This window comes from Harpia harpyja, chromosome 7 (assembly GCF_026419915.1).
Source record: "Harpia harpyja isolate bHarHar1 chromosome 7, bHarHar1 primary haplotype, whole genome shotgun sequence".
NCBI classification, from domain to species: domain Eukaryota; kingdom Metazoa; phylum Chordata; class Aves; order Accipitriformes; family Accipitridae; genus Harpia; species Harpia harpyja.
The window spans coordinates 29801373-29814561 of NC_068946.1; the positions used below are offsets into that span (position 1 = coordinate 29801373).

The following is a 13189-nucleotide window of genomic DNA, read 5'->3' on the forward strand; positions in this document are numbered from 1 at the left end:
CACAAAGCAAAGCAAAGCAAAAAAATCCACCTGGTGTCCTCCTGAGTATAGACCAGGCAAAGTTAAAAAAGAAAATATTTAAAGAACAGCAGCACATCACCGTCTTACTGACTGCTCATCTGATCTGTTGGTGATCAGGGTCATGCTGTTGCTTGTACATGGAAGGCAAAGGCAGAGGGGAGAGCTTTAGGATTTGCAATCATCTTGAATAAGTTTTTGGACACGTATTGCTGACATATATCAGTCATATCTTAAAATATTGACATTTAGCTTTGCGTCAGGAAAAGAATTGCAGTAGTTTGTGAGCTTATACGTGCAAATACCGAGTACTGTCAGCTCTCACAAGTAATCATTAATATTAATATTTTGTAAGTGCACGTGAGAGTTGATATTGCATGTATGCCTTCCAATGAATTTATGATATTTCTAAACTGTGGCCAGAGGTGTTACTATTGTTCTTTAACTAAAGAAAAACAACACCTAAGACTTTCAAAAGAATATTTTCGAAGAGCACTATGCAACAGATCTTTACACATCAATATATAATACTGGATTGTATGCAATTCTTCTTATTCAGAGTTTATTTGGTTAAGTACTTCTGTTCCATTAACAGTGGTTGAACTACATGATATTGGACTACCCTCCTGTAATGCACACATTTGCATTGAAAGCTTTGTGTTGCTTCACTAAAGCCTCCAGGCTATTGATATTCTATTGAATTTAAGAGAGGGACCAAGATTATTTAACCTAGAAACCATTCTGACACAAACCCTCAATGTCAGTGCGTTTGTTCTTTTTTAGTTGCTGAGCCAACATCTGTATTTAGCTGGGTTCAAATTCTGCTTTCAGAGGTGTAAATGGAAATTACATCATCAGGTTTAATGGGTTTATTCCAGATTAGCATAACTGTAGCTGACAGCAGAATTTACTACTTTCATTTCATCACACACCCACAGTGAAACTGTATAGCACTTGGAATTAAACTCACAACATAAAAAGGGACTGCCCATAAATACTGGGCAGAATTTGGGCCACAGCATTTCAAAAGCCATGGGAATTCCAGGAAATCCTAATCCTATGGTTCCCACAGATTTCAGAAAAACATCAGAACACATCCTGCTTGAATTCATTGCAGGACTGTTCCATAAGGTATGGATGTCTCACAGCTCAGAAATACTTATGGACAAAATGAAGACCCACAGCAATTCTCTCCTGCACCCTTCTAGTATTTCTTTGTTCAGTGGTCACTCACAACTCATCATTTTCTGGCAAAGGTGGCTGCCTTTTAAGAAACACGACATCAGAATATTCAGGAAACCAGATACCTGTCCTAAAGGTGCAAATAATTTCATAGCTAATGGCACGGAACTGTCAAGGTTATAGTATTCCCCTGGTATCATCTAAAACTAGACTTACCAAAATAGAAGCATACGTCGAGACGGACTTGCACTGAGAGAAATATACTGGGTCACCTAATTACAATTTATCCAGCTTTTCTCGTAAGATTCCCTGTGTCCTTCTTTATGTGCACCTACGTGTATCTGTACAGAATAATATCTTTTCCTCCTTAGACGTCTGTATTGCTATATGTATTATATGTGTGTGTATGTTTTGGGACTGAGTCAAAACCTAAAATAGCGCACACATAATTCCAATGCGGTCATAAGTCAGGCATATTTCTACACATCCATAATTTTCAAATATGTAAAACACTGTAACAATGACATAAAGACGACTGTATAAAAATCATGAGAAATACAAGAGGTAACTGAAGTGATAACTGTTGTACAAAACATAACTCGTATTTTCTCATGTTAAAACGAATGGTAAATAAGCTGTCTTCTGCGCAATATTTCCATTAGGTACCTATTATCAGCTTCATGTTTCACTTTATGTAAAAATAATATACTTTAGTTGATTTGTTGACAATGTGTATTCATGTGAAGTGTATATATTAGGGTACAAGTCCAGTTATAGAAAAGGCACAACAAATACACACTGAATAAACCTACCCAAGGTAAAGAAGCCTTATTCTGGCCAGAGGACATTATCCTCCTCCCTCTTTAGGTATATCCAGACATCGCTATAACCTCCAGAGCATTTAATCTATAGTTACACTAATATAAGTTAGAAAAGTGTTCAGGCCACAAGTATTACCTGTTCTCACCCCACATCTTGCCCCCCATTCCCACCCCATACCCTCGAAACAGCGAAAGAAACTCTTCTTCCTTACCTGCTCAGCTGCCTCGGGATCTATTTGACTCTGAAACAGTGGCACAGCAAACTGTATTTTTTTAGGGCTGTTGGGCTCCATCGCGTTGCTGAGGTGAGTCAGATGAAAGAAGAGCCTGGAGCTTGAGACTCGGTCTGTGCCTCTCCCTGAGCGCCCTCCCCACCTCCAGGCTGAGTGCTCCTCAGTAACAGCTGTAACTCCCAACTTAGCACGGGAATCTGCGTGAGCTGAGCAACTCCCTTATTCCACATCCACGGAGATGCCGCTGGCTTGGCTATTTTCTTTTTTTCCCCCTCTCCCCTCTCTTCTGCAGTACTTCAGATCCTCTCAGCACAAAGCTGAAAGGAACAATAAGCTAATTGTGTACCAGTTCACTTCTACGTATGCCAAGCATTCACTCAGAAGCTAATTGAAAATGCAATACTAGCGTTGCATGGCCTGGAGCCCTGGGATTTGAAAAAGAGGATCTCTCCACCGTACATTACTAACTGGCTGCTCAGAAGTGCAATGCAAGCTCCCTCTGAGTATTGCTGATGGGCTCTTAATTATTGATGAACACAAATCAGGAAGTTTTCAGATTTTGGGGGTGGAGGTAGCAGGAGGGGTGGATGCAATAATTCTATCTCTGTTACAGTGTGCCAGAACCGCTCTCCTCTTCTCACGTATCAAACGATTGCCTTTGCTCTTTCAAATCCTTTTCTAAACCTCTTCCAGGAAGATTTTTGATGATGATGCTACACGGATGCCTACAGTTTCATGAACCTTATCGGCTGTGCTAAGTGGGTTTGCGCCTTAGGCTGGGTTTGCAGATTTAGACTGCAATTTCTTCTGGTGGGCTCCATCTCATGTGACTTCAGATACTGAGAACATCCACACTTAAAGCCAGCTATCTGGGCTCCCTCGTGCTAGACACATCAAAGGGCACTTCACCCGTCCTAGTTAAGTGGAATATAGTGTTTACTGGAGATGACATTTTCTCTCCATTAACCCTAGAAAAAGTAGATGACTCAGACTAGTTACCTCACTTTTAGATGGCTAAAATTTAGAGGGCCAAATCCTACTTTGGGGTACAAAATCTGTGCCTTCTTTCAAGACCAGGAAAAGAATTTGGTCAATCATACCAATAGTACTCTTTGGTGAATACAATTGATTTTCACTCTTTATTTCACCTTATTTCAAAAGAAGTGTATGAAAAGGTACACAGCGACCACTGACTTAACCTACCTCTTTGCTTAGAGCACCTGACCACCGCTGCCAAGCAGCACAGCAGAGCTCCTGCGACAAAGGTGTGCTTGATGCCAAACCTGCATCCGTGGCTGGAAAATGCCCTAGAGCCAGTTCAAAGGGCTATGCTGAAAGCTTCAGTCTAAGCCGGAGAGCATCAGGCCAATCTCCTGTTACACCCCACTGCCAACTGGGAAGAAAGAGAAAATGGGGTAGAGCAGGAAAACCCAGACTGGCCCAGCCCAGCACAGAATCTGCTTGACCTGGGATGAAGCTACCTGCAGAGAGAAAGTGCATTTTGGTCAGGTTTTTGGAGGGCCTGTCAACTCTCTCAACAGGGAAAGGAAACACAACCGGCCAGACCAAAGAGCAAACGGACAAAACTCACAGGGAGGAGTAACAACTTGGGTCTGCCTCTGACAGACTGCAGTAAGGAAACAGCGAAGCAGCTGAGTTCGGAGTTGAGGCTGGACATCACCAAAACTCAAAGGAATTTGAAAATGCGCTTCTTGTTCAGGCCACTGAAAGCACTAAGGTTTTTCACAGTTCATCACAGGCTTATTCAGAGTCACTGAGTATTTTCCCACCTGTGCCAGTGGAGGAGGCGGGGAAGGAGTGGGGATCATGGTTAAGAACAATGTACGGGCTGTACACAGCAGAATAAGCCAGCAAGTCAGGGATGGCACATTTGTTTGGCTTTGATTTATACAAATGAAAACTGTTAACACATTATCAGAATACCAGGGTATTTCTGAACAGAGGCAAGCACACTAGCTAACTGGTTTATGAAGAACCTGATAAAGCTCAGGAGGTGAGAATCCACTTAAAGTTAATAACCCTGTTGACTCGATCAAAAATTACTCTCAGTGAGGGCTGAAATTTCCCTCCTTGTCCAAATCAAAACTACTGTGTGCTACAGTCATTTCCAGATGATGACTAGCAGCTGGCAATTTTCCCGTTAGATTTATTGTGATAGTTTAGGTGGCATTAACTTAGAATTGGAGAACCATGGAAGAGTCCCACTTGGAGGGGACATCTGGAGACACCTGGTCCCACCTGCTGCTCGAAGCAGGGCCTGAGATCAGGTTATCCTGGGCCCTCTCAGGCTGAGTCCTGAATATTTTCAGTGCTAAGGTGAAATGCTCAGTTTCATCTGTGTGTCTACAACAAATGAAAGAGACACACAGAATAGTGATGTTCAGTGTTTCATGTGATCATTTTTAAGCCTTCACTATTCCTACAAAGATGAATCATAATTTGCTTTATAGACTTCCACAGACAATTAGAGCCAGAGTGCGACTGCAGCAGTTCTGCTGGTACAACTAAGAGTCTAAGACACTGAAGTAAGAGAGGCACACGCCACTTTCACTAAGGACGATTAAAGACCTGTTTTCAGGACAGTCTAATTATCCAATTTCACAAGTCCTTCATGAACAGACGTGCCATTAACTTCAATGACAGCTTCAGACATAGCAGATATACACAGAGATACACCCGCGGGCAGAACATACACAGGGATCTGAAGTTGTGGCTTTTCTCTGATAAATTTTCGTACTTTAAAGAAAATAATTTTTGTTTTCTCAGTCCCAGATAACATGGGAAAAATGTTTTCCAGCTGCTTTGCTATTACATATATTAATAAATAGTATATTTTAAATATTGGGTTTCTCTATGAAAAAACTTTGCCATAAAATATCTATTATAGCTGTCTATGAAACTTCATGTATTAAATTATGCTACAATTACAGTGTATGTTACCGTATTACAGGAGCTATAATTCTCATTACAAAGGCTTACAACTTCTTATGCTAGTGACTAAGTTGAAAGATCACATTCAGATAGTGAAAAAATATTAAAACATTAAATGCTCAAAGGATTATAGAGGTGTGTTTCAGCTCTAGATTGCTGGACATTGGTGCGTAAAGGAATCATGTCTCAAAGTCGTTGCTAGCAATAATATCTGAGAAAAAAGCTCAACAATCATACGAAGAAACAAACCAACAAAACCACTTCTTGGCATGTTCAGAAGGGAGCCAGACAACAGGACAGGACAAGACACAAGGACAAATCCTTAATGGGGCTGCTACACCTCGGAGAGAGGCCCACTGACGATGGGATGTGGAGATGTTTGCCTCTGCAGCTCTCCTCTCTGTACTTATTTGGAGCTGGCTGCCCAGCAATCTTCACATGCACCATAACAATGAAAGTATTTTTAAAATAGTATAAGAGGCATATTTCAGAGAGCACTCGGATATAGCATTTCAGGATTACTACATCAGCTCACTCTTACACCTAATTTGCAGCACTAGATGTCTCCAGGCAAAGTGTGCTTGCATTTTCTATAGACTGCATCACAGTCTGGAGAAGAGCTGAAATGCATTTAAGTATTGCCAAATCCTTTTAGCTCATCTTCTGGTTTTAGTGCACTCCCCACAATGTTTCAAATTCCTTCATGATTCAGCTAAAACTATCATGGAAGAAAAAATAACAATAGCTAAGATCTTTCCTTCCTATGTCATTCACTACATTCTGGTATGAAGCACTGCCTTTTAATATATCCTACTGTAGTGATGAGCTATCAGAGTACTCACGGCACAGTTCCTGCTTGAGATATTTTCCCTGTTGTGTTAGGAGACGTTTATATTTTTTTCCCAGCCAAAGACAAGGCTGCTGGGAAGGGAATTCAAGAGTCTCTGTCCTGCACTCTCCTTACACAATTTCTGTTGTGGCTGTTATCTGCTTCAGCTTCTCTGCTGTAGTCAGGGACTACTGCAGCATCAGCCTGGAGGAAAGGAGAGAGCTGGAGCTTGTAAAGCCAACCTACTTAAGGCTTTGGCTCCTAATTTCACTAGTGCAGATGCAGGGAAGCACTCAGTTACAGTTCTCTGATCCACCAGGCTGCCCTTGCAGAGTGAGGACTCAGCTTGGAAGTGGCACTTCCAGCATTTCCCTTAAGACATAACCTTAATCTCCACTGTAGCCACTGATATGCCAAAGCCTTTGTAAAGATGTGTTGATCCGTGCTTTCCTTGGACTCTCCGTCTGAGACCTCTCCTCACGCCAGCATCTCCTCAGCGCGCTGCTGGGCAGCCCCAGCGGCATCGGGGGAAGAAACGCTGCAGAGCACGTTGCTTCCCACCTGCTGCTCACCAGCTTTCTGCTACAGCCAGAGGAGACTTTAGCGTGCCCCTTCCTTCTGCCCTTTCCTAATGAACAGACAAACAGTTTTTTCACTGCCTTCTGTACAGACGCATCCGTTTCACAGCTTTTGGTGTTGGTCATGGGCAAAAGGGAGGCAGAAAGCGTGAATGCTGGACACGGTCTTTTCTGTGCTCATCATACCTGCTCATGGACAGGTTTTCATCTTGGGCTCTACACCAGGCATTGCTCATAGGTGCTAAAATCAGATGCAAACCTTCCAAGAATAAACAATGACCTGAAAGTTTCCTTTCAAAATAGCTAAATACAGGTGTTGCAACCAGGGTGGCTCCCACTCAACTGCTGGAAGCACAGTCTGCTATTTATATACAGAAAATGTGAAGAATTAAAATCTGAAAGGGTGGGGGAACGTAGAGCAGATCACATCTGTCTCTGCCGCAGGCAGGTCAAGAAGAACAGAAAGTTTTGTTGAGCAGTGACAGAGTCGGTGGGACATTCAGTGAGATCTGTTGGTCTAGTAACAGCCTAACCCAAATTTCCATTGCCAGTACTCGTCCATTGAACACCAGGCTTGCACATGCTTACATACCAACTACATACAAGGTTTCATAAAGCCTAGATAAGTAAAAAATACAACTATTTCTCTTCATATGATCTCTTTAGTTGAGATAATAATTTCTTAGCAGTATAATTTTAATCATAATCAGTTTAAAGTTACTTTTATCTGAGGACATAAGAACCGATACTGTCTATTCAAGTCTTCCTCTGGGACTCGCAGCTCTCCAGATTATCAAGTAATGTACAGACATTTACTGGTAGGTGCGATCCACTACTGTCCATAGAATACGCACATCCAAACCATAGGAAATGAGTTGGATTAATGGGACATAACCTGATTAGACAGTCAAAAGGTCCATGTCTAATATGGACTATAGTTCAATAGTGCAGAAACCAATATTCTGGTACCAGTTTTAGGGAGGTATGTCAGCAGGAAGTCATGCTAGAATTTGCTTCCTTACCAAGAAGAGGGTAAATTGAATATATTTTTCAATAAACAGAACTACTGTTAGCAGTTTACTTAGACTTTAGAATGAAATTATATTATCTTATTTCTGTATTAAATTTTTAATGCAAAAATTGACTGACTATACCATTGAATTAAACAATTGAAATATAACATTTAGTTTCTACTGTACATTTTTTTTAAAACAAAAGTTAAAATATAGAACACAGAGAAGCTTAACAAGGAACGAACTTCTACAGTTTCAGAGTCTGAGTTAGAAAACTCAGTGTACAAACACACGCTACCAGGCTAAAAATGGAAACTCATCAACTACGCTATAAAAGCTCAGTATGCCAAATTCACAACATGTTTTTAAAATTCTGATTTTTGAGTTTGAGACTCTTTAGATGTCCCTTCTCTCTTGCCTCCTCCTCCACCTCAGAGGATAGGCTAGACCTAGAGAAGTCACAGCGATCCTCAGGGTGGTGTCTGCAGCATCCACAAAGGAGGAACCAAGCCAGCCAGCCCTGTGCAGCTGGCGCACCTGGAGGGTGGTATCTAGGGTTTGGTGACCTGGAGAAGGTGGCTGGGGCACAATTATTTGCTATTTCTTATACCAGTGTCGGGAGCAGCAGGAACGGGGCTGCTCTGTGAGTAGGGACAAGCCAGGAGCCGAGGGCTACCCCAGTTTGGGCCATGACCTCTCTGCAGCCCCACGGGGCCTGAAGGCGGCAGCAGAGCTAGAAGGTATCACGTGAAATTATCCAGGGATTGGTGTAAACAAAAAACCTTCTCCATGCAGGCTGTGCTTAAATTGCAGAACTCATCACCACAGAATGCTGTGGACACCAAAACTTTACACGAGCTAGAAAAGCCATTAGATACATGCATGGAAAAGACATCCATCAAGGATACCACTGCTGGCCAGGAAACCCCAGAGCCACTGCCTGCTGAGAGCAAAAGGGCAGAGATGCTCCCCCCAGGCTACACTCTTCCCAAAGAGTAGCATTTGCTGTTGGCCGCTGTGGGGGTGAAGATACTGAAGGGGCTGGACTTTTGGTTTCATCAGCTGCGGCTGCTCTTATGTTACTAACTGCAACAAACCCCTAAGCGTTTCATGAGCCTGCACTGCTATGCTCCTTGTTCTTAAGAATAATCAATCCCTTTGCTAAGTTTTTCTCCAGCACTTGTGCCAGTGCAAAAATATGCCTAGATGTAAATTTTCCTGCACCACCCCCAATCATAACAATACCTAATTTATTAAGTACATATTTAAAACCTGCATTGTTCAATCTTTAGTAGGGAACGTTGCCCTTCAGAATCACTTCCCCTGTCTTTATGACACTTTTAGAACAAAATCTAAACCTAAAGCTGAACACACAAAACTAAACAGAAATATTTTTGTAGATGTTTTCTTAAAAAATTGACTCTAAAACTTCCTAATATGTTGTAGCAAATAACTGATGGAAAACAGGACTTTAGAAAATGAAAAAAATGAGAAACTCTACATTATTATACAAAGAGTCACAAATTTAGAAATACCTGTAAAAGCAGGTATCTGTACCAAAGATTTCATGGTAAGCAGAACAGCTACTCACTCACTGAGGCAATTCTTGCTTTTCATTGTGCTGCCTTCTCATTGCTACCATTTGATTACTTAAACGTTCTCCAGGCTTTCTCCTTTTATCCTGTCAAAAAAAGAGAAAGATGTTTCTGTATATAATATTCACCATCACTCAGCAAGCATCTATGCTGGATTGCCTGATATATAAGCTATATGGAATTATCAAGTGATTTTGTTTCTTTTTCTTTTTTTTTAATTTGTCTTGTCTTTTATTGTTACAACTTTTATTATAACAATAATGTGCATTTTTATTCTATGGCATGAATATGGCATCACATCTAAAATCACATACAAAATATCAAAGTAAATTTGCATTATGCCAAGTTAATGAGTTTCTTGTTTTTCCTGAAAATTGAATCTTGTATTATTTTGACATTATTATGTTAATTCAGAAGAAAGTGTTGCATTGGACTGAAGCCATCTAACCAGCAGTTATTCTATTTTATGACATCATCCAAGTTTCAGAGTTTCAGGTTTGTTCCCTGTTGAAAGAAACCTTCCAAAAGAGAAATTTTCCAGTAGTTTATGCATGATTTTGTTTTACACTGCTAGTCATGGCTTGAATTACTCCAGTTTCCCGACCGGGCTCTTGTTCCCTCTCCCTAATCAGTATCTTCCTGTGGCCAGTTTCATTGAAACAGATTCATCTGTGGTATAACTGAATTAAAATGTTCTGACCTATGCTGTATTTCAAGCGTAAGCCATTTGCTCAGCAGTACACAAAATCCAAAGGCAGCACAAACGCTGCACTTTGAGACTCTGTAGAGTAGTACCGGTGAGTACTGGTGGTTGAACTCTATCAGTAAGGTTTTAAATTCTCACTTTAAAAGAGACAGCAATCAGAGCAAACCGGTCCTTAGGAAATGCACGGTTTGGGGCATCTTGGGCATCACTTGCCATCTAAAAGCAGGCTGCCAAGGGCTTGCAGACCACGCAATTTTAGAGAAAGCAGAAGATACGGGGCAGCCTTCCCTCTGTGAAAGTCATGGTCAGCAAAAGTGCCTGAGAGATCTTCAAGAGCCCATCAGTTCTTTCAGTAGGGGCAGGGCCACTTCGAGTCCTCTCTCCAAAGTGTTGCAGAAACTACCAGCAGCAGGAGCCTCTCCTCCTGCGTACTCACCCCCGGCCACAGAGCTGGGTCCGTGGCCATCCTCGGTCCTTTCCTTTTCAGGTCTCACACACATGGTGCCGTGGCCAAGCGGCAGCAGCACCTCACGGGCATTGCAGCACTAACCCAAGCAGTGCAGGGGGCTGCTCCTGCCTCTCCAGCTATTGCCTCCAGCTGCTGAATGCTGAGATGTCTCCACATCTCAGCATAGGTCGTTTCTGTAGCTTTTCACTGCAACAATGGGGGCTAGAAACATGCTTTTACTCACCCTAAAAAAAAAAAAAAAAAAAATACCCCCTCTGAGTACTAGGCCCCCAAACCTCTGCCTGATTTGATTTGTGCTATAAGCACATATTGCTCTGCAGCAGGCTAAAGACAAGTCTATTTTGCTACCAACAGGGATGTAGCTGTACTGTACCCACAGAAAAGAGCTAGCTCTTAGGGTTTCCAAAATACAGCCCTTGGCTTTATATTCCTGCAGCCAGCTGGCAGGCACAAAGACCACTATCACAGTGAAGTTTAGAAAAGCATCCAAAACATCTCTGGCATTACTGCTGGCTTTATTCACAGCAAATTTGATTGGCTAATATTTATCAGCCACTAATAAAACTTTTTAATCTGCATAGAATTCATATCAAATTGCAGGCTGGCAGAAAAAAAGACAACGCTAGTTTGTAAGGAAAGTAGCAGTTGCAATCATTAAACAAAAGAAAAACCATCCACGCTCAGAAAATCATTACAGCTGAATTGACCTTACTAAAGGGCAAGCCACCCAGGTTAGGCGTATGTCCAATAATAATGACGGCTGTTCCTAAAGCACAAGCAGAAATGTCAACAGAGGTTGACACCAGTTCAGCTTAACTTATATGACACCAGTGCACTACCATTTTTTTTTTTTTTAAAACAGAAGTTTATAGACATTCCTGTATCTACATAAATGTCACTCAGAAAATATTAGCTAGAAGTATCTTTAAGCAGGGCAAAAATCTGTTACCAGGATTATGGAAAAATAGGTGCTTGTAAATTCATTAGTTTCAGTACAGTTTTTAGAAATGTCATTTTTTAAATGTCTTTATTTTAAATTATGCCAGAACTTCACAAATCTGCCTTCCACCAGCTGGATGAAAAATTGGCACTATTTTTCATTTCTCGGGGTATATTAAACACCAGACTCTGCGTTGCTGAGATCAAATGTTCTTACAAGCTACAAGCTGAAGCGCCCCAGACAATCTGCGATGTTACCTACAAGTGATTTTTCTTGCCAGCGCGGCGAGGAGCCAGGCGGCCGCACCCACAGAGGATGCTGCTGGCAGCCGCTGCTCGACGGCCACCGGCTCCCGAAGCGCTTTCCTCCATTGCTCCCCGAGAGCCACAGCTGACACCTTTCTTGGAACGTCACTTTGAGTAGCACATGGGCGCAGGACCTACGTTAACGGTCGAGTGTTCTAATTAATCTGGCTAGGGGACAAGGGGAGCATCTGCTACTGCAATTATTTGAGCAGGTTTGGGGTTTGCGTGTTTGCGAAGGAAGGTTGCAGGTACTCGGGTCTGGCTGGTTGCTCTCTGGTGGCATTCTGGAATGGAACTGCAAAGGAAAGCAGAAACCTACTGCAGCTTACCACCTCATACGGACTGCCATGCATAAGTGCTGCCAGAGTTTATATTTCAACTTTTAAACATGTAGGATGAGGTTTTCAAGAAAGCTCCGGCTCTACTCACAGGGACAAACTCTGAGGAGAGGTCAAGACCAAATAAATTCTTGGAGTTGCAACAGGAGCCAACAACTTTAAGAGTTTGGTTTTGAGCGCCAATATTTCTCTCAAATTTGTATCTCACATTTCCTAAGCATATGGGGTCCCCTGAACATCTGAAAGCTTTTGGAAACCCAAGTCCTGAGCTGTCCTGCTATTCTCCAATCTGTGTACTATTTGATCAAGTCTATGTTACTTATTTTGCTTAAGAGTAAACCATGCACAATGAAAAACACTGACACAGATTATAGGCAAAATAAATATTTTATTGGTTTAATATACACTTTTTTTAAGAAATCAGCCCTTGTGTGTCTTCCTAACACAATTTAAAATCTTATAAACTTTTTCATACAATATTGTTATATTTGAAACTATTTTTGATTAAAGACCTTGACATAGTGTAACGAGTTTTAGTAGATGGAAATGGCAAAGGAGTAAAGAGATTCCAAGCACAGCAAAATGGGATATTACATATCCACTAAATGTCTATTTGACCACATAAAACCTCCAACGACTTCCAGTTTGCTCCATTGGAACAAATGCATGTTCACCAGGCTAACTGAAAATACAGTCAGTGAGGGATGGGGAAGGAAAAGAGATTTTTTCCATTTTCCCCATAATACAAGCAAGGTCATTCATCCGTTCCACGTTGCACATCCTAATTGCTTTCAGAAGATTAGTACTTTCATTGCATTTTGGTTAATATGAAGCAGAAGAGAACTTCTCTTGGTATGACTGAGAACAGTCAACACGAAGACAAAAAACAGTGCTTAAAATAAGGCACTTATCTATAGAGGGATGGGCAAACAGTAAGGAAGCAAATACAATTAGTTAAAAGTTGTCTTCTACACAAAGATAAGGCTTTCAGTGTCAGAACTTTAAGTAGTTTTAAGTAACCTCACTATTACCACTCTGCTAATAGTAACCGCCCCAAGAATTAACAGCAAGTTTTACAACAGGATTGTTTCCTTCTTTTGAAGTGGCACTAAGTAACAGCAGTGGAAACCATTATTGGTTGTTTCAAGCTCTTAAAGTGGATCAGTTATTGCACAATAAATACCTCATAGAGGTCAGTGTTTTGGGGGGA

At 41.5% G+C, this 13189-nt stretch overlaps 1 protein-coding gene across 1 annotated transcript in view; it reads right to left on the reverse strand.

The window, feature by feature from the left end:
* The window catches only part of PPP1R1C (protein phosphatase 1 regulatory inhibitor subunit 1C), a 57465-nt gene extending 54217 nt beyond the window's left edge, over positions 1-3248 (reverse strand). The window contains 2 exon segments of the mRNA XM_052791344.1: positions 2234-2358; positions 2361-3248. Coding sequence (XP_052647304.1) covers positions 2234-2358; positions 2361-2484 — 249 coding nt within the window. The 5' untranslated portion in view covers positions 2485-3248.
* Positions 3249-13189: the final 9941 nt, after the last annotated feature.